General features: G+C 45.6%; 1 protein-coding gene across 1 annotated transcript in view; it reads left to right on the top strand.

Annotated features, from left to right (window-relative positions):
* Nucleotides 1-18,067, top strand: part of ACSS1 (acyl-CoA synthetase short-chain family member 1) — a gene marked incomplete at its 5' end in the record, with an annotated part of 30,523 nt that extends 12,456 nt beyond the window's left edge. Inside the window, 11 exons of the mRNA XM_009580082.1 lie at nucleotides 170-345; nucleotides 3,029-3,181; nucleotides 4,903-5,050; nucleotides 5,353-5,490; nucleotides 6,071-6,163; nucleotides 10,658-10,770; nucleotides 11,708-11,834; nucleotides 13,480-13,607; nucleotides 15,163-15,226; nucleotides 15,805-15,923; nucleotides 17,741-18,067. Of these exons, the coding sequence (XP_009578377.1) occupies nucleotides 170-345; nucleotides 3,029-3,181; nucleotides 4,903-5,050; nucleotides 5,353-5,490; nucleotides 6,071-6,163; nucleotides 10,658-10,770; nucleotides 11,708-11,834; nucleotides 13,480-13,607; nucleotides 15,163-15,226; nucleotides 15,805-15,923; nucleotides 17,741-17,914 (1,433 nt within the window). The remainder of the gene's footprint in view (nucleotides 1-169; nucleotides 346-3,028; nucleotides 3,182-4,902; nucleotides 5,051-5,352; nucleotides 5,491-6,070; nucleotides 6,164-10,657; nucleotides 10,771-11,707; nucleotides 11,835-13,479; nucleotides 13,608-15,162; nucleotides 15,227-15,804; nucleotides 15,924-17,740) is intronic.
* Between the last annotated feature and the right edge of the window lie 391 nt (nucleotides 18,068-18,458).

Genomic DNA, 18,458 nt, shown 5'->3' with positions numbered 1-18,458 from the left:
CAGGTTTTAAAGTGTTTTCATCAGTGACACTGACTTTTTGTTTGATAGGAGTTCTGAGTATTTGTCACAGATGTTGTCCTATACATCATCCCCAAAAGTAATGAAAGCAGGGTGCACATACTAGCCTGGAAGACAGGCTGGTATGTCTGCTAATTCCTTCTCTTTTTAGCTGGATGCAAAGCAGTTATCACCTACAACCAGGGAGTCAGGGGAGGCCGAATCATAGAGCTGAAGACGACTGTGGATGAAGCTGTGAAGAACTGTCCAAGCATCAAACACGTCTTTGTGGCTCAGAGGACAGATAACAAAGTCTGGATGGGTGACCGTGATATTCCCCTTGAGGAGGTATGTTGGTGTTGGTAAACCTTGCCTGATGTTTTTGAAGTCTGCGATGTTTACTGTGCTGAGGGAGAGAAATATGTAGGGACTAGCTAACATAGACATCTCTGAGAGACTTGATGCAGGGCTGTTCAGAACATGTGTGTGAGAGTCTTGCTGAATGTGTAGATCATGCACAGTTTGGTATTTGGCTTTGGTCTTTGATCTCCTGTAGGCTACACTGGGAATTGGCAGCCAAGGAAGATCAGGCAGTCTCCATACTTTCGTTGCGTATGTGTGCTGAGCTAAAAGCCTATGAAGCAGCCGCTGCAATGCAGCTTGGCACTCTAGTGTAGCTGCATCAGACCTGCCAGTGATGACTGCCCTTTATGCTGCCTCTGGAGCAGGTTTTCAGTGTGTGCTGCTCTTCCCGTGCTTCCACAGTACCTCTGGATACAGCTATGTTGCAGTGACAGCATCTGTATGTCCCCGCAGTCACCTAGCTCTGCAGATGCCCACTGGCACTCTGGATAACTCCTTTTAGGTCTGAGTGTTGGCTAGATCATCTTTCTCTCCATCTGTGCCTTTTGGACCCGAGTTCTGCAGATGAAAAGGAGATGCCCCTTAAGGCATTTGGATCTTCATCCTCAAATGAATTGCCTGTATTTACAGTCTGCTAGGATTGTGAGTCGAAGCAGCTCAGTCTGATTCATCTAGCGTGGGCAGGGGGCATGCTGCCCCATTTTAGTAGTCTTGCAAACAGTGCTGACATTTAAGGAATGAGCATTTCCTGAGACCCAGAGTGCGCTGATACCATTGCTGCTGTTATACTGTGTTCAGGCACTCTGTTATGGTTTGTCATATGCACTCTCAGACTGGACACTATTGAAAGGCAGTGCAGAAATAATCAAGTTCCTGGAGAGGCCTAATATAGCCTATGGACAATGTTGTGGTTATCCCGTGATGGGAGGACAGCGATGGCTTGGGAATATTTAGAACCTGTGCTTCCTGGGGAACAAACCAGCAGTCGTTCTAATGTGTTTAGCTGGTACACATGGGACTGCAGCCTAATGCAGAAGTAGTTTTATCAGTTTGCCGGCAGCAGTAAACAGAAACTACTCATCATAATAATGCCTGGAAACTACCCGTCTGCAGCCAAGATAATTACTCAGGAGTCCCTGTGCTGGTCACATGAGATAGGAGCAACTACTAGGGTAAGTTAAACAGAGAAGGCAGGTTTTATTCGGAAATTGTCTTACTCCTTCTTACTCCACAAAGCACATTCTGATGATTTTCCTGCAAACAGCCTGAGGTGCTTTGGTGATCCAAAGGCTGAGCTCAGCCCATTGTCAGTTGTAGAGTCTGAAACGTAACAAGAATGAAACCATTAATGCTGTTAATTCTGTCGTTACTGATCTTTACAGCAGTTGTGCTTTCCAGTTCTTGTGCAATGGCTTACTGCAAAATTTAAGCTCATGTTGTAATGGAGCATATGAGAACTCCATCTTAGTTTCAAAAACTGGCAAGTCAGCCTGAATTGGCAGTGCTGAAATGTCACAATAAATACCTGAGATGAGCAGGAGTGCTGTAACTCAGAGGCTGAGAATTACATCTGACCCTATTAACTCTTCATATTTTACTAAGCTTTGTTTGTCAGACAATTGAACAACTGGACCTGCCGTTGGTAGTGTTCACTTGTAAATACAGCCTGTTTACAGTGTATGCTTGTAAAAAGGCGGTACGTAGAAATTCCTTCAAGGAGCCACCTAATAACCCTTGCAGGAATCATTATTCATATAGGACAGTACAAAGCTTAAGAGAAGCAAGCCAGCTGTGCTTTTTGTACAGCCATATGTTGACCATCTGGAACACACAGTGATTATTGCAAGTTTGTACATGGATAAGAAAAATGTTCAACCTCGTCCTGAAAAATCTACAGTCTGGGCAGACAAGCCTTCTGCTGCTACAAGGTTCAGTGACCACAAGCATCTCTTTCAAAGTACATTATTTTCCCTTCCTCTGCTGTACTGGGCACACAAGCTGGACCAAAAGTTTGCTCTGATCTAGTAGGACATTGCATCCTTCCCTCCCATGGTTCTGACCATAGGGGTGAGGAGAAGATCTCAAAAACCTGGCCAAACAGTGAACTATGAAGAGAGTGACAGAGTCAGGAGAGTAAAGCACTCTCCTTCTCATGGGCAGAAGCAATTAGAATTTGAGGATCAAATGGGCAGGACAGACATCCACTGCTGGGGCCAGGGAAGGGAGATGAATGCACAGTTTAACTGTAGCACTGCAGTTTTAAAAGGAAAAGGAAGGTCCTAAACAGTATCCAGTCAGCCTTGCTGCTGCTGTCAAGTGTGGTTCCTGTTTGCAGTCACACTTTGGTTTTCTACCAGCAGCTTGCAAAGGCTTGAAATGTAAGCTATGACCTACCATTTTTTTCCTGAAATGCTATTTTATCTGGCCAATTCCCCTTGACTTCTGCTCTTAGCAGAGGTATTCGTGGAAAGGCTAGGTGCTATGCATCCACAGGAACCTTTCCAGTAGGTGAGCACATATAACCTATGACACATCCATGGACATTTGTGAGGGGGCCACAGCAACAGTGGTTCTCGTCTCTGGACACTGCTGACATGCTTACAGATGGAGTATTGGTTGGCTCCATTTAGCCAAAGTCTTTCTGTCATTACCACCTTTTTTTTCTTAGGAGATGGCCAAGGCAGCTTCTGTGTGCACTCCAGAGAGCATGGACAGCGAAGATGTGCTTTTCATGCTGTATACCTCGGGCAGCACTGGGAAACCCAAAGGAGTCGTTCACACCCAGGCTGGATACCTGCTGTACGCTGCTCTCACGCACAAGGTAACTAGGCTGCACCCTCTGGAAAAGGTTCACTTACCTTCTGACAGTACTAACGAGAGGAACTTGGACTGGTGAGAGGTGCTGTATTCTGTGTTTGCTGCCCAGTTGGCTTATTGGGTGTAAACAAACTGAAAAATGTCTGAGAACATGTAATTAATCTTCAGGATTTGTTCTGGGGAATATAATACAATGCAAACCAGAGCCTAGAGTTATGAAAGGAGGGAAACTGCAGTGTTGCTACTTTTGCATTTAAAATGTGCTAGTGTTGCAAGCCAGAATTTGCAGACGTTAAAGTGATACAGCTGAGGAGATTCTGGTATGTATCTTACTGGCATTGGTAATGTGGATATTACTGTAGTATTTTGCAGTGGGATGCTGGCCTTTTTTATTTCAGAGAGGATCTGCACTCTTAAAACAACCTCTTTGCATAGCACTTGTCTGAAGATCAAAAATTATGTTCATGCTCTGTGGTTGCACCTTTGCGCTGCTTTTCTATGTGATCTAGGCTAAATGTTTTAGCTCCCTTTCTCATGAAAAAAAAGTCAAGGCACTGCTTCTTGAAGCTTCTGGTCTGAGCGCTGCATATGAAAAGGTAACAATGAAACGTGGAGAGGACTGCGGTGAAAGATCTCCATCTGGCTTTAGTGGTATCACCCTGTTTGTTATCAAACACAATTCAGGCAGAGGTTTTCTTTCAACAGCTGACACTGTTGAATTTTTAGAAGATTTGAATGTGCAAGTGTCAGACTTCTCTGCATGAAGGGTGTTTGTTACGTCAGCTTTTCTAAGTGACAGTGTAATCTCCAAGGCATCTTTCTTAGTCCAAAAGGTAGATCCTGCACCCTGGTGCAGACATGCAGGGAGGCACTGTATGCAGCTGCGGTTTCTTTAGAGGTACTTCAGAGCCTGAGAGGGAAAGGCACTTGCAAAAGTAAGGTGAGAATTGGCTCTCCTAGGTAGAGGGATCAGCTGACCTGTGTGGCCTCTGTGGTCTTTGCACACTCATGTGTGACACTCTTGTCACACACTCATGGGGTTTTCTTTTAGTTCTAATCCACTTTCTTTCATTTAAAACATAAAGCTGACTCTGCCTTGTGAGTCAGGATCTCTTCACCATACGGTAGAGGAGTTGGATTTACAGTGGGAAGCATTTTCCATAACCAAGAAGAGATAATGAGTTTTCCAAGATTTTTATCTTGAATTTGATGAGCAGGGAGAGGGGAGCATCTGGAAAGCAATACACTGATAGAGAAGCTGCACAGCTAAGAACATTTCTCAGAAAATGTTTCACGGGCATGTATCAGTTTCTCCAGCTTTCTCATAGGAACCTGTTCATATTCGTGAGGGATCTGAGCCTCCGAGGCCCTGAAGTTCAGGGTCAGCTCTCCCACTGAACTGCCTGGAGCAGGCAACCTTAGGTATCCAGGGCTCTGGGCTTTGATTGTAAGCTTTGTTGCTCCATTCTGAGCAGCTGCTGGTACAGCCATGCTCCCTGTATGTTTGCAAAAGCAGTCAGGAGCGTGGAAGCCCTGGTACTGGTCCCTCTGACTTACTTCCTCACCTTGGACTGGCTTTTGTGTTTCTGTGTCCTACGTGCCTGGCTCCACTCGCCCTGTGCGCTCGTGCTCCCAGTCGGGTGTCCAGTCCAGCACCTCACCTTACCTTTAAGTTCTTTGCACCTGCCAACAGAAAGTCAGCTGGCCTTACATTTATCTTTGCAGTATGTATTTGACTACCAGCAAGGCGATGTTTTTGGCTGTGTGGCTGACATTGGCTGGATCACGGGACATAGCTATGTTGTGTATGGACCACTCTGCAATGGAGCCACCTCTGTCCTATTTGAAAGCACTCCAGTGTACCCTGACCCAGGTGAGGAAGTGGTGGGCAAAGGTTTGGCTAGACGTGGCAGTGTGACAAAGGAGATTTAGAAACCTGTCCAGTGTGACCTGCCTGCTCAGGGGAGGTAAGCTCCATTTCTTTGGAACATGTGTCTACAACGTTCAGGAACATCTGTGCATCCAGGGTGAAAAAGAAAAAGTTGCCATTGATTTTGCTCTGTACTCCTTTGCACAGTAGTCATAGCTTTATCTTTGGCTGTTAACCTTCCTGCTGAGCATTTGTGGTGGTTTGTCAGTGCTAGAAATATAAAAAGCCTGTTTGTGATCTTGCAGGTCGTTACTGGGAAGTGGTACAAAGGTTGAAAATTAATCAGTTTTATGGAGCACCTACGGCTATACGCTTGCTGCTGAATTATGGAGAAGAGTGGGTGAAGAAATATGACAGATCTTCCTTGAAGACCTTGGGATCAGGTAAGGGGCATGAAATCTTCTTCTGAAAAAGACAGGGGGTTCTAACTGGTGAAATGAAGGTACAGAGGAGCTTGGCTGACCAGATGGGATGTGGTTAAAAATAGAAGATAAAGCAGGCTCCCTGTCTGGCTTTTCAGATATTTTCTCAGCAGAAGGAGAAACAAACTGAAGTTGGGGCCATTGAACCTTAGTGTGATTGCCTGTTTCCTGGCTGATTTTGCAGGATCGCATTCATTACCAGAAAGATTTATCCAATGGTAAATGACAACACTTTGAATTTTAGTGGCTTAGGAGACCCAAGCAGCATTTTCCTGCATTATTTAGGATTCTAGAGGTTCTTCTACATGACCTGCATTGATTAGTTACTTTCAGTGATATTTATTGCTTGCCTTTTGGTCTTTCTGGAAAAAGTCAGTCCTCAGTTATGTGAGTGCATTGCAGTCCTTTGCACATCCCAGCAAAAATGCTGTAAGCATTCTGCTCAAAGATCATGCATTCAGCCTGTTGTGCACCAAAAGGGAGAATGAACTGCCTGCAACCCCCTGAGTCTCAGACTGCTTCCTTTCTTATTTTGATCTAGTGGGAGAGCCCATCAACCACGAAGCTTGGCAGTGGTTCTACCACGTGGTGGGAGAAGGGCGCTGCACTGTCGTGGACACATGGTGGCAGACAGGTAAAAAGCATCATTCCGGGAGCGTGGAGGGCCCTGACCGTTGACAGGTTGCTGGTGGGTAGAGAAGAATTAATACGTTTCAATTAGATCCAACAAGTCTGTCAAAAAAAACCTCCTGGCATTTTGATCAGCTTTTGAAAGTCACTGGGGAGTTTCAGCACATAATAGCAATGTACAGCATACAAAAGCAATAGCAATGTTGGTTTTTTTTTTTTTCTCTTTTGCCTTCTAAATGTTCTTTGATATTTTGAATGCTGGAAAATCTCAATTGGTTCTAGAAACAGGAGGCAGAGATTGAATTTCTGGGCAAAGCTGAGAGCAGGCAGCTTGAATTGGAAACCTCATTTTCAATTATTTATCCAATTGTATTGACCTTGGTATGGTCTCATCATAAAAAGGGCATTTATAGCACCATATAGCCACAATCTGTACTTAGGTGTGCTTTGTTTCCCTTCCTGGGAACGGTCAGAGGAAGATGGAAAACCAAGCTGTAGTCAAAGGGACCTAGTGCAACTGCTCTGGCGGAATTGGAAAGGAGTGAGTGGAGGCTTGCTGGCTGTGCATCAGGTGGGGAGGGGACAGTGGCTGTCACCCAGCAGGGCTGCCTGGGAGCAGCTTCTCCCAGAAGTAGTATGCTGTAGTTGCTTTGGCCCTGGACCTTTGGTGCCTCAAAAAGGAGTGTGCATCTGCTTTGGCAACGTGCTTGGCCCAGCTGTGTGCATCAGTTAAGGCTTGTTTTCCGTTTACAACCGCTGGACAGAGTGACTGGCTCTCATAGATCGCTGTCCAGCTGGAGCAGAGGTGGTCCCTGCCTCCTGCCCTCCCTGGTCAGCAGCGGAGAGAGGCCACAGCACTGTACTCCGGCTGGGGCTGTGCTGCCTGGTGGGGCCCTGTGCTTGGAGGAGTCCTGCAGCTCCTTCCTGGCCACCTCAGTACGCGGTCCTCTCTTCTGGGCACCAACATTCAAGAGTTGCTAAAGGCATCTTGCAATATGTCCTTCTCAAGTCGTGAACCACACAGTTTGCCATGGAGCCATGGACTTAAAGGACACAGCACAGCTGCTGGCATTCTGTCTCTGCTGAAAAAAAGCTGTCCCTACTCTTAAATTTCTAGCTGCCATTGGGCAGATTATTCATCCCCTTTCCAGTCAAGCTGCTCCTGATTTCATCCTTACTCCTGCTAGCAGGATCCTCTCTTCAGGATCCTTGTGGCCCATCTCAGTGTGATGAATTAGCTTCTGGCACACAACCAAGTTCCATTTAATCCAGACCAAACTTGCAGACTCTCTTTATTTTCAGGTTTGAAATAAAACAACCTCAGAATTCAGAGCAGCAGTGTTAACTACTGTCTACTTCAATTACTGATCTCTTAAACCATCTGGGTTCTCACATGCTGTGCAAAGGAAAGCTGACTGGTTAGGTGCTATATGCTTTCCTCCTCACTGATCTGAAATAAAACACTGTGGAGAAGCAGTTGATTACTGTACAGTGGCAGAGTTGAGAAGAATCTTTTTTTGCCCGAACATTTTTTGTTGTAGTTTGTCTTCAGTTAACTGGTGCATGCAGTGTGCGTCCAGTGTCTCCTATTTCCTCTGAAGTACAGGGTTAGATCTTATCTTAAACTGTATTTCTCCTGGATTTTTGGAGCAACAACTGTCAGGTGAGAGGTTAAAGAACATTTGCTGGACAGCCTGTGAATGGAGAGTGCTTGATCTGCTTGATAGTTTTGCAGATAAACAGTTACCCGCTCCTGGAAGCGTAATATAATGATAAATATTCATGAAATTGATTTTATTAGAAAGTAGAATCAATCTTTCTCCACAGTTGATGCTTCCAATAAAGAGGAAGCCAAATTAGTCTTGGAAACATTATATACGCCATTTGAATGTAAAGGGAGCGTGGAAAGAGATCATAGAAACAGTTTGATGGATGCTGGTTGTGGTCCTGCAGTGTCACCTCTCGTAGACAATTTCAATAGAGCTTGTTAATTGCACTGTTGTGTGCAGTGTCCTCCACGGTATATTGCTCCCTGAAGCAGCAATGTGTTGCCAGCTAATAAAGCGTGGTAGGCGTAAAGATCAGCAAATGGTGATTTAAGAATCCACTTGAAAGTCTTTGGATGAGCAAATGAGTGAGATAGCAATTACGAGAAGCAATTTAAGTAGTGTGGTACGTGCAGATGAGAGAGATGGAAAATTCCTATGGTTCTTACTGTTAAAATATTAGGTACTGCTGTGCTGTGATTGACAGTAATAGAATCAAGGCTGTGTTTGGGTTTCAGGTGTAGTTCTTCGCAGTGCAGAAGAGACACCGGTATTTTTACTTTTGTCGTTGGTTTTATCAAAAAAGTACAGCTGTTGTATGCAGCTGTGAACAAAAGCTGATTTTGAAAGACATCTCCGAACAGGCCCTGGAAGCTTTTGTTGTTGGCATCATCTTACAGTGATTTAGACTGGGCTGGTGCTTCTGAGATGGATTCCCCCCAAACTAGTCAGTCCAATCTACCTGTGGTGGTAAAGACAGCGGTGCCAGAGGTCATTTACCCACGGCAGAGGGGAGCCTGTTTTGATGCATCACCTTCCCTGCTCAGACTCTGCTGTCCTTGCTTAAAGTCTGGGTGGATTTGCACTACGGTGACAGCATGGGCACAGGTAACGTGGAAGCACAGCTTTTCTTCTGCCAGCTCTGCCTCTAAAGAGACAGACTTCATAAGGGCAGGGTAGAGCCTAGAAGCCTTGTTAGCTGTCATCTGTCAGTGACTAAAATTGGTACTTTTAAACCAGTTTAAAATAGGTCTTTACCATGCAAATAATTTTTAAAGCACCCTTGCCACCATGCAGCTCCCTCTGGAATGTGACTTTACTGCCTGTACATGCAGCTGCCTGCAGGATGTGTAGGATGTGGCAAAACCCATGTTGAAATGTAGCTTGCAGTGCGGTATTCAGAATGAGTACTGGCTTAGGAAGAGCAACCATCAGTTTAATCAGGTTCCCTGCTCTGATGCAGATTTTGTCTGTGCAAACAGAGAACAGTAGGTGTCTGGGGTGCTTTTTTCTTTTTCTGAAAAAATTCAAGATGACCCTTTCAAAATAAACAGAAACATGTGAAGTGGATGCATGCCCATCCATGAAATGTGAAATAATTTTGTGTGTAAGCCATAAGTGAAACTATTTTCTTCAGGTCTGAAGCTTAGGGTTCCTCAAAGAGACCCTTCCTCATAGCTATGTCAGGGCAGCTGGATGCAAATTCAGGGTCAAATTCAGCCTTTCCAACCCCTGGTTTCAGTTTTCACAACCTCAGCAAAGCTGGTAGAGGAGTGCACTCTCAACGTGGCAGAACATCCCTGTATTTATAGAGCTGTATTTTTAAAAGCCTAATGTTCCTTTGTTTTTGTTTCTCTCTTGTGTTTCTGAATTAGTTTTAGAATATAAAAGACCTGATTAAGGCTGGAATCTGATTTAATGTTCATCTGAATGAAAAAGGATGATTAAAAGGTTCAATTTTGTATAGAAGATAAGCTCAACTTGCCTGTGAGGGGTGGGTTAATCTCATACTCTGTAATAATAGTAATTCAGACTCCTGAAGTGCTTTTCATGCTAACCTTAGACAGCTGTAAAAACAGCACCGGGAGATAAATCCCCTGATGTGCTTATACTTTCCCTGTAAAATCACTTCTAGGGTAGGAAATGGGGCTGGCGAGTACTGCCTCTGCCACCAGGCAGCCCTATTAGTGTGAGAAGGACCTGCAAGGGTGTAAGTGTGCGTTAGAGCTGCCTGTATTCGTTGCTTGGTTGGTGGCTGGGTTTATCTGTGAGCCGACTTAGGGCCAGCTGTAGGGTACAGAACATGTGGGCTGAATCAAATGGGGTCTTCACTGTCCCTGATTGGTTTGCCACAGACGGGACTGTGGGAAGGCTCTTGAATGCACATGTTGTGGCTGCTGCTGCAGGGTCCACAGGCCATCTGGTGCAAAGCCAGCCGCTGTAGCCTGTGTACTGCTCTCCTCTGAGCCTTTGAAGAGCTAAGCTGGACGTCAGCGATCCTGATGCTGTGGGGCATGGGGAGTTGCTCTTCCCCTGAAGCAGCTGCTTGGCCATGCTCTGTGGTTTGTCACCAATGTACACAGGGGGCAGCAATTTTTGCAGCCAGCACTGAATGATGCATCATGCAAACAGGGAGTAGGAGTAGCTCTTGATCTGAGCTCTACCTGCTGCAAAGCCCCCTGTAGATAAAACAGGTCTTGGTGGTGTTATCCTGGCTTGCCAGGCATTTTTCTATGTTTAAGCCTTTCCTGTAAACACAAAGAGCTCTTGGTTTATCAGGTCTGTGCTGCTTTCAGATAGCTGTGCTACTTGGTGTTTGCATAGTTCCTTCCCAGTGGCTTTATATTGCAGGATGGCTTCGGTATTCTCTTCTTTAACTAAGAAGAGCTGGCATTTGCTTTCATCCAGCATTGGATGGACCCCAAATGTTTTGTTTTTCATTATTCTTCCAGAAACTGGTGGCATCTGCATTGCCCCACGGCCTTCAGAGGAGAAAGCTGAGATCATTCCGGCTATGGCTATGAGACCTTTCTTTGGGATTGTGCCCGTGCTGATGGATGAGAATGTGAGTTGAGGCTGTGCTGGGTGCCCAAAAGAGAAGCTGCTGTCTGTTTCTGCCTTCATCACCTTTCTGATGGCAGAGGAACAGGATCCAGAAGGATGTTTGTTCCTCCATTAAAATGATAGAATAGATGAGCAATTTAAATATTGAGCATATCTCAAATGTCCATACGGATTGCCAACTGGGCATTGCAAGCTGTCTGCAAATCTCTAGAGGAGTGTTTGCATTTTCAGCACCACTTTTATGGTCTTACACTGCTTCTGATTGAGAGGTGCTGCCTCCATTTATGAGAGCAGTCAGAAGTCACACAGCTTCTGGGAACCAGGGAGCTGAACAGTTGGAGCTGTGCATGCAACATCCAGTGATATGGCAAGATGAGCGGCCAATGGGACTGGTGGCGTTTTCCAAGGAAAATGAAAGGCATGAGGCCCCGCAACTGTGCATGTCTGTGAGAAAACTGGTGCTGGTCTGTGAAGCTGTACTGAGCAATCCCCACCTCCACTCCAGTGCCCTGTTAAACACTAAAGCATGTAATCTCCGTATACAGTTTGGTAAGGGAATGTGGCAGTTAACAAAAGTGAAAGTGGAAGGCAGGGGTCCAGGCATTTCCTTGTTAGCCTCATTCCAGGCATCCTCTGGCTGCTCGGCACATCTTTGCTGTCATCTTTGCTGGCATTGCCCTCTGGAGAATCACAGGACTCACTTTTCTTTTAGTCTTACAACTGTCTTATCTGCTGTGCCGCTGGCCTCAAGGGGTGAGGAAGGCGTGATAGAGACAGTGCGTAGTAGCTCCATGAGCGGATTCGTTTTCTCCACCTGTGGCCCTCCACTGGCAGTCTGCAGTGAGCAACAGGGTGACTCTTGCCAGATCAATGACACAGAAGCACTTACTATTCCTAATTTGTTCACCTGATCATCCTTTCTGTGCTTGAACCTGCAGGGAAAGGTTATAGAGGGCAATGATGTGTCCGGTGCACTCTGCATTGCCCAGCCATGGCCTGGCATGGCAAGAACAATCTATGGAGATCACCAGCGATTTGTTGATGCCTATTTCAAAGCCTACCCAGGTAAGGAACGTGCCAAGGGAAGGCAGTTTGCACTGCAGTATAAGCGCACTGAATATTTTCAGCAGCACTTTGTGATATTTCTGTTCCAGCCAGATCTTGGTTCCTTGGGGTTGTGTGTCATGTGTTGCAAGCGTGCACTAATGGTCTTAGATAGTGTTGACCTTTCTAGCTGTCAAAAGGGAACGTATTTTTTAGAAATTTTTAATGCCCAAATTGTAAAGTCCAAGTACCTTTTCTTTGGGGCAGTTTTGTGTCTCACTTGGAAATAGGCGTATTGGGTGGGAAAGTACTTCCTACATCACTGAATCTCACTGCTGCTGTCACAGGCTGTGTTACACCCTTCCTTTTTTAAAACATGGTCAAGTTGTATCTGGCAAGTAATTAGAAGTGGCAGGGAAACATTTTTTGTACGAGATTGGATACTTAGGGGAGCAACTGAAAGGGATTTGAAAGCTACAAGGTAGACAAGAATTAGAGAGACAATCCTGTAAGTTGTACAAAAGGGGTTGGAAAGTAAGAATGGGAAACTGATAGAAGAAATTGAGCCCATAGTCCCTTATTACTCACTACACGTTCGCATCTGAAATCTTGTTGGTATTTAGTTGATAGTTGTTTAATTGATTTGGAAGGGCAGGAGGCATGACTGAAAGTCCATGAATTGGCCAATAATGGGTCCTGGCAAGAACCACCTTCAGATTTTGCCTCACTAGCTGCCTGCTGCTGCTCAGAAGTGCCACAGGAACAATTCAGATGTGGACATGGCTTTGATGGAGAGCCCACAGGATCTGTGTTACCAGATGTGTCCTCAGTGACACTGGAACCACTGGGTCTTTTTCAGTTTCCATCAAAAGTTTTAGGCTCTCCAAACACCATGCTTATCATGGGTTTGGTTTTTTTTTTTCAGCTAATCTGGTAGCAGTGTTTCTGCGATGCTCATATGCTGGAGAGGGACTGTTATCTGGGATCTGAATCTTTGTTAGCCAGGAGGGAAAATGGCTTTTGATCAGTCCCAGTGTAAGTGATTAAAAAAATTGGCAGTGTTCCCATGTACGTAATAGAACTGCTCCCTTTCAGCTGAACATTTTTAGTTTTCTGTGGGTGCTGAGGTGTAGCTAGCAGCAGACCTGAGTTTGACCAATAGCCTACGGCATGATGGCAGGTGGCATTTGAAGTGGTTTTGTCTTAGAGCTGTATGCACCAGGCCTGAGCACACAGTTGTAGGCATGTAAAGCCTAGGGAGATCAGAGAGCCCCCCTTGGTTTTGTAAATCCAACAAAGCATCATTGTGTTGTGTTGCTGGACTTGGTTTTACTACAGGGAACATGAGCCACTGTTTGCTGCTGATTGCCTACAGTGATTTTGCCCATCTTGGCAGAGATCTGACCTCCACTGTCTTAGTGCTGCTCAGGTGCTTACTAGGAGACAGCACAGCCCAGGCAGAGCAGACAAAGGTTGGGGATGGCAGAGGAAAGTGAGAAATTATGTGTGGCAGGTCATGCAGCTGTGAGCTTAGGAGTCCCTGCGAGCTGCCTGATCCTACCCTACCCTACTCGCCACCCTAGAGCGTAGTCTGTTCTGCATCAGAGCCCAAACCAATAGGCTGGCACACTTCCTGCTGCTGACCACCCACATGTCTTTGCTGTAGGTTACTACTTCACAGGGGATGGTGCTTACAGGACCAAGCAAGGCTATTACCAGATAACGGGGCGCATGGATGATGTCATTAACATCAGCGGACACAGGCTTGGGACGGCAGAGATAGAAGATGCAATGGTAAGTTCTGAACAGGTAGAGGTCCCTTGACAAGGCGTATCTGTGGGGCAGGGTGGCCCCTTGAAAGAAGCTTTATGAATTTAAACAAGCGCAGGGTCTGTTGCCTTCAAACCCCTGCCCCTGCATACACACAGCAGCTTGATGCATAATGAATAGCAAATATGCAGAAGGAAACAGCACCCTTATTAAGGAGATGACGAATGGGCAAGTGAGAGAGCAGTCACACCGTGGGCATTCCCTGCAGTTGAACTGTCAGAGCTGTGTTTCCCCTCAGTGACATTGTACTGTTGCAGTTGTAATTTTGGATGCTGGTGGAGTCTCCATACGGGATTGTCTCTCCTGTTTGTTTCTTCCCCTATGCTAACACCTAAGCTCTCCTTCCCAAATCTGTAGTTCTTGCTCGTCTGAACTAGCTGAGTACGCCTGAGAATTCAGCAGCATTAAATATGAAGCAGCCTTGATTCATGTCAGCTGCAAAGCTAGCCTGTCATTTTGAGAGAAAACAATATTAGCTCAGGGAATTGAAAACAAGAAGTCCTTAGAGCATTTATCTTCAAAGCTTGACCTGAATATTTATTTCTACATTATGTGCCTTGTCTGCAAATGGCACTTAAATGTAACATTTGATAAACCTGAGCTGTGTTCACATGGTACACAGGATCCTACTGTCTCTTCTGTGAGTAAATTTTTTGTCTGTGTGGCTTTCTGATTGTAGATACAGGATCCAGTTCCTCTCCCACTCTGTGTATGTGTATGCATGTGTATATGTAAATATATTTATATGCTTAGATTGCTCTGCAATGTTTTCTTTCATATTTTAATCTAATTTAAGATAGCATAATCCAGTTTTTGGTGTGGGATTCAGATATGCGATTTCTTCCGGTCTGTACACAAATTGTCTTCTTACTGCAGAAGAATGTTAAATTAAACTCTGAAGTGTGACAGAATAAATCACTGTTGTGTAGCATAATAATAAAAATACGCATTTGGCAAAACAACCCTTCCCCCCCTTCTGGGAAGATGAAGAGGCCTGATTCTTTCTGCCTTCTGGTCTTCTTATAAACACCAGTCAAGTGTGGACTGTGATGCTGGCAGCTTCACTTTTGCTCTGCTGGCAACAGTTCCCTGTGGCACAGAGAATGCAGGACTGGTTTTGCTTGTGATTTGGCCATGGCCGGTAACCACTTGGGACCGTAGCCGTGCACACACAAGAGCACAGATAAAGTCAGAGAAAGCAGGTTTTGAGCTGGTGCAAATTCAGCTTGGTATGCAGTGAGCTTTGCAGTGTATGTGAGAGTACTTATTTGTGTGTTTAAAAGCAGGGCCAATCCAGTGAGTAAATGCTACTCCCAGAGACGTGGCCGTGGCCATGGCCACCAGCTGACCATGCAGTAGGAAAATGCCATCCAGCTTTCCTGTTGTGCTTTCCGCAGGATCTGCCAAGGGGAGGGTGGGATAAGGCAAGGTGTTTTGTTCCTAGAGCAACTGGTGCAAACTCTGCAGGGCTTGAAGCAGTTGTTATGCGCTGTGTATTTTTGTTTCACTTTTTGTGAAGGCTGATCACCCTGCGGTCCCTGAGACAGCTGTGATTGGGTATCCACACAAGATCAAAGGAGAAGGTATGTGAAAAGCAGTGTCCTGACATGACACCTACATACACTTTCCTTAATTTCTAACCTGGGCTCCGTGTTAGGAGGTGCCTAGGGAAAGCGAGGGCAGTTATCCTTAGGTTGACTGGCGTTGCCGCCCCAAGAGGCAAAGATAGCCTTGAAAATAACTGCATGTTTCTAAGCTGGGTGCAGGTATTACTCCCCTAAACTGTTTTCACACATAGTGTTTACGTATATGGTAGAGCTTCCTTAAAAAAGATTGTGCTCAGAGATGTCCTTTGAACAGAATGGGAATAGCTGATTTGCATTGGCCAGCTTTTGATCCCAGTGACACTTTGGTAATTTATGTTGAGTTGTCATTGTCACTGAGATCAGTTTGCTCCATAGATGCCAAGACAAGGCTGGGCTATCATTTGAGGGCTGGAGTCTGACTCCCTTTTGTAAACGGGATCTATGGTTTTCTTGGCAGTCCCTAGATTGTGCATAGGAATGATTTGAAACCTACCTTGGCATTCGAATGAACATCCCTGGTCTTGCCAGCCAGGATCTAATACGAGGTATGTGGCTTCTGCTCATTTGTCTTCCAGGTGCCTTTGCTTTCATAGTGCTAAAGGAGCAGACAGCTCATACAGACCGTATCAAAGAAGAGCTCAAAACCATAGTGGCTTCCAAGATAGCAAAATATGCTGTGCCTGACCACATTCTGGTAAGTGGGAGACTGTAACTGGGACCAGGAGCAGAAATGGTCACACTGAGCAAGCCTCACCTTCCTGCCTGCAGTGCTGCTGTTGTCCCTCTCTGGCAGGATGAAGAAGCACAAAACCAGAACTAGCTGGAGGGATCCCTAGGTAGGGGAGGACAGGTGCAGTGGTCTGCATATGCTCCTTCTCCATGCCTGAGGATCAGCAGTGACCCAGAGGGTGGCTGGGATATTACAGCTGCTCCGGCCTGCAGAGCAGCTTCTTGGTGGGGCTGTTACAGAGCATGTTTTAGAGCTACCCTGAGGCTGCTCCATTTGGGCCAAGTGCCAATCCCTTAAATGGGATGCACAGAGAGTGTTGAGAGCACCGTGGTTGGCAAGAGCTCTGGCAAAGGGAAACCCCAGGCCCACCCTGTGCCTCAAGATGTCCCTGTTCACCATGCAGCAGTATTACTGCTCCACATAGCTCTTACCCTCAGCTAACCCCTTGCTGAAGCAATGTAGCACTGCTCTCTGTGGCCCTGTGCAATGGATCAGATAAAACCCCACCAAACTGTAAAGAAACGCCACAACCTTCAGTGTCACGGAGGGGCAGAGTGACACTTTCCACTGCCCAGCTATTTTGCATTAATAATTAGCATCAACTCCAGATCCCAAAGCACTGTTTCTGTTGCATAACTCAGACAGCTGTTCAGCCTGACCCTGGGAGCACTGATGAACTCCAGGCTCTGTTTCAAGCTGGCTCACCTTTCAGCAGCTCCCTTTTGCGTATTTGGGGGGAGTGCACAAAGCTGCCCCTTAGCTGGCCCCCAAGACCCATCTGTATCCAATCAACTCTCTGCTTGGAGGCAGTGGCCACACCACTTCTTTGAGGGGCTCTGCCTTAGCCACATGCTGGGAAGGTGGACACCAAGACCCAGGTTACAGAATACAACAGGAGCAGGCAAGGGTGGCTCATTGAACTTGGAACAGCCCAAGACGTCCTCAGTGGATTGGAGCAGCTCCCAGAACTTGCAGGTTTGCAAGGAAACACCTCTGTTTCCCTGTGTTTGGGGATAGTCCTGCAGAGAAGACCTACAACTCTTTCCTTGTATGTTAGTTAATGCTTTGGAGTTTTGTAGCCTTTTGGCCTGACCATGTAGCAAAATGTGAGACCGCTAGTGTCTCTGTTCAGTGCCTGAGAATCCTTTACTAGGCTCAAGTTTATGCTAAAGCCTTTGAATCTGCTGCTAAGTCCTTTGAAGGAAGCATAGCCAAGACATTTAACATTCTTCTGGATATGAAGGAAGGCGTGTAGGCTGCCAAATATAATCAGGCAGAGAGAAACATTAGCAGACAGGGGTTATCCCCTGAGTAGGAGATCCTGTAGCTGGCGTGCAGTATTGTGTGCTTTATATTCCTGCCCTGTAAAGGGGAATATGAATGTCTGTTCTGGTAATTCGTTGAGATCTGTGTCATCATCAGTGCCTGAGTTTTCAAGTGTAACTAGCTTTCTAGTTCAATAGTTAACAGTTTAATCAGGACCTGATTCTCCAAAGAGCTGTGCATCCTGCAGCACCCAGCCTGGAGATACACAACAATGAGTAAATGGGGAACAAAGTCCACTTAAATAAGAATAAAATTTATAGCACAAGGAATTGATGCTAGTGACACTCTTTTGCTTGGACATAAACCAATGTGCTCAATGGTCTAGTATTTCCCAGGAGCCTCAAAGGAGCTGTGGCTATGAGATAGTGTGCCGGGCTTAGGACAGTTCAGCCAAACTTCCTTGTCGTTTCCAGCAGGACCGAGGTTCTAATATGAGTGCTTTCCCTTCTCTGCAGGTGGTGAAACGTCTTCCTAAAACCCGATCAGGGAAGATCATGAGAAGGCTGCTGAGGAAAGTAGTCACTGAACAGTCAAGCAACATGGGAGATGTCACTACACTTGATGATCCAAGTGTTGTCAAGGAGATACTGGATGCTTACCAGAAATACAAGGAGAAGAGTTCCTCGTAGCAGGCAGCTCTGGAATCTCTCTCCTCTGGAAATGTGGAAGGTTTCAAATAACCAGGCGAATGACATAGTTCTCTTTTGGTGTTTTTTTAAAAACTCCATTCCTTTCTAGGGGAACAAGATTTTCCACTCCACAATGTATTTTGAGATGCACAGCGCTAGGAGCAATCTGCAGTTTTGCAGTCAGTGAGCTCCCTTTCATTGCTTTTAGGGCTGATGTAGAGCAGCCATTGGTGGTTTCCATTAGCTATGATGAAATTTAATACTAGCTGAAGCATGATGCAGACGTTAATGTTTCTCATTTTAATGTTACTGTACAGGGAAATGTTTTTATACAATACTTTTGTGTTTTAAAAGAAGCCCTGGAATACATTTCTTCAATTTTTTCTTCAGCTTGGATATCCAAGTTCAAGTAGCTGTATTTCACTGCAGCTCTGGTGCCTTTTCAGCAATGCTGGGTATTTCAGTAGATGTTTCACATGTGTTACTAGGGAAATGAGAACGACATTGCTAGTCTGATAATTCTTTCTTCCGTTTACCCAGTCAT

The sequence above is a fragment of the Fulmarus glacialis genome, unplaced genomic scaffold, assembly GCF_000690835.1.
Source record: "Fulmarus glacialis isolate BGI_N327 unplaced genomic scaffold, ASM69083v1 scaffold33620, whole genome shotgun sequence".
NCBI lineage: Eukaryota > Metazoa > Chordata > Aves > Procellariiformes > Procellariidae > Fulmarus > Fulmarus glacialis.
Note: the sequence above shows the minus strand (reverse complement) of the source record. Positions and strands in the feature narration are given on the sequence as shown.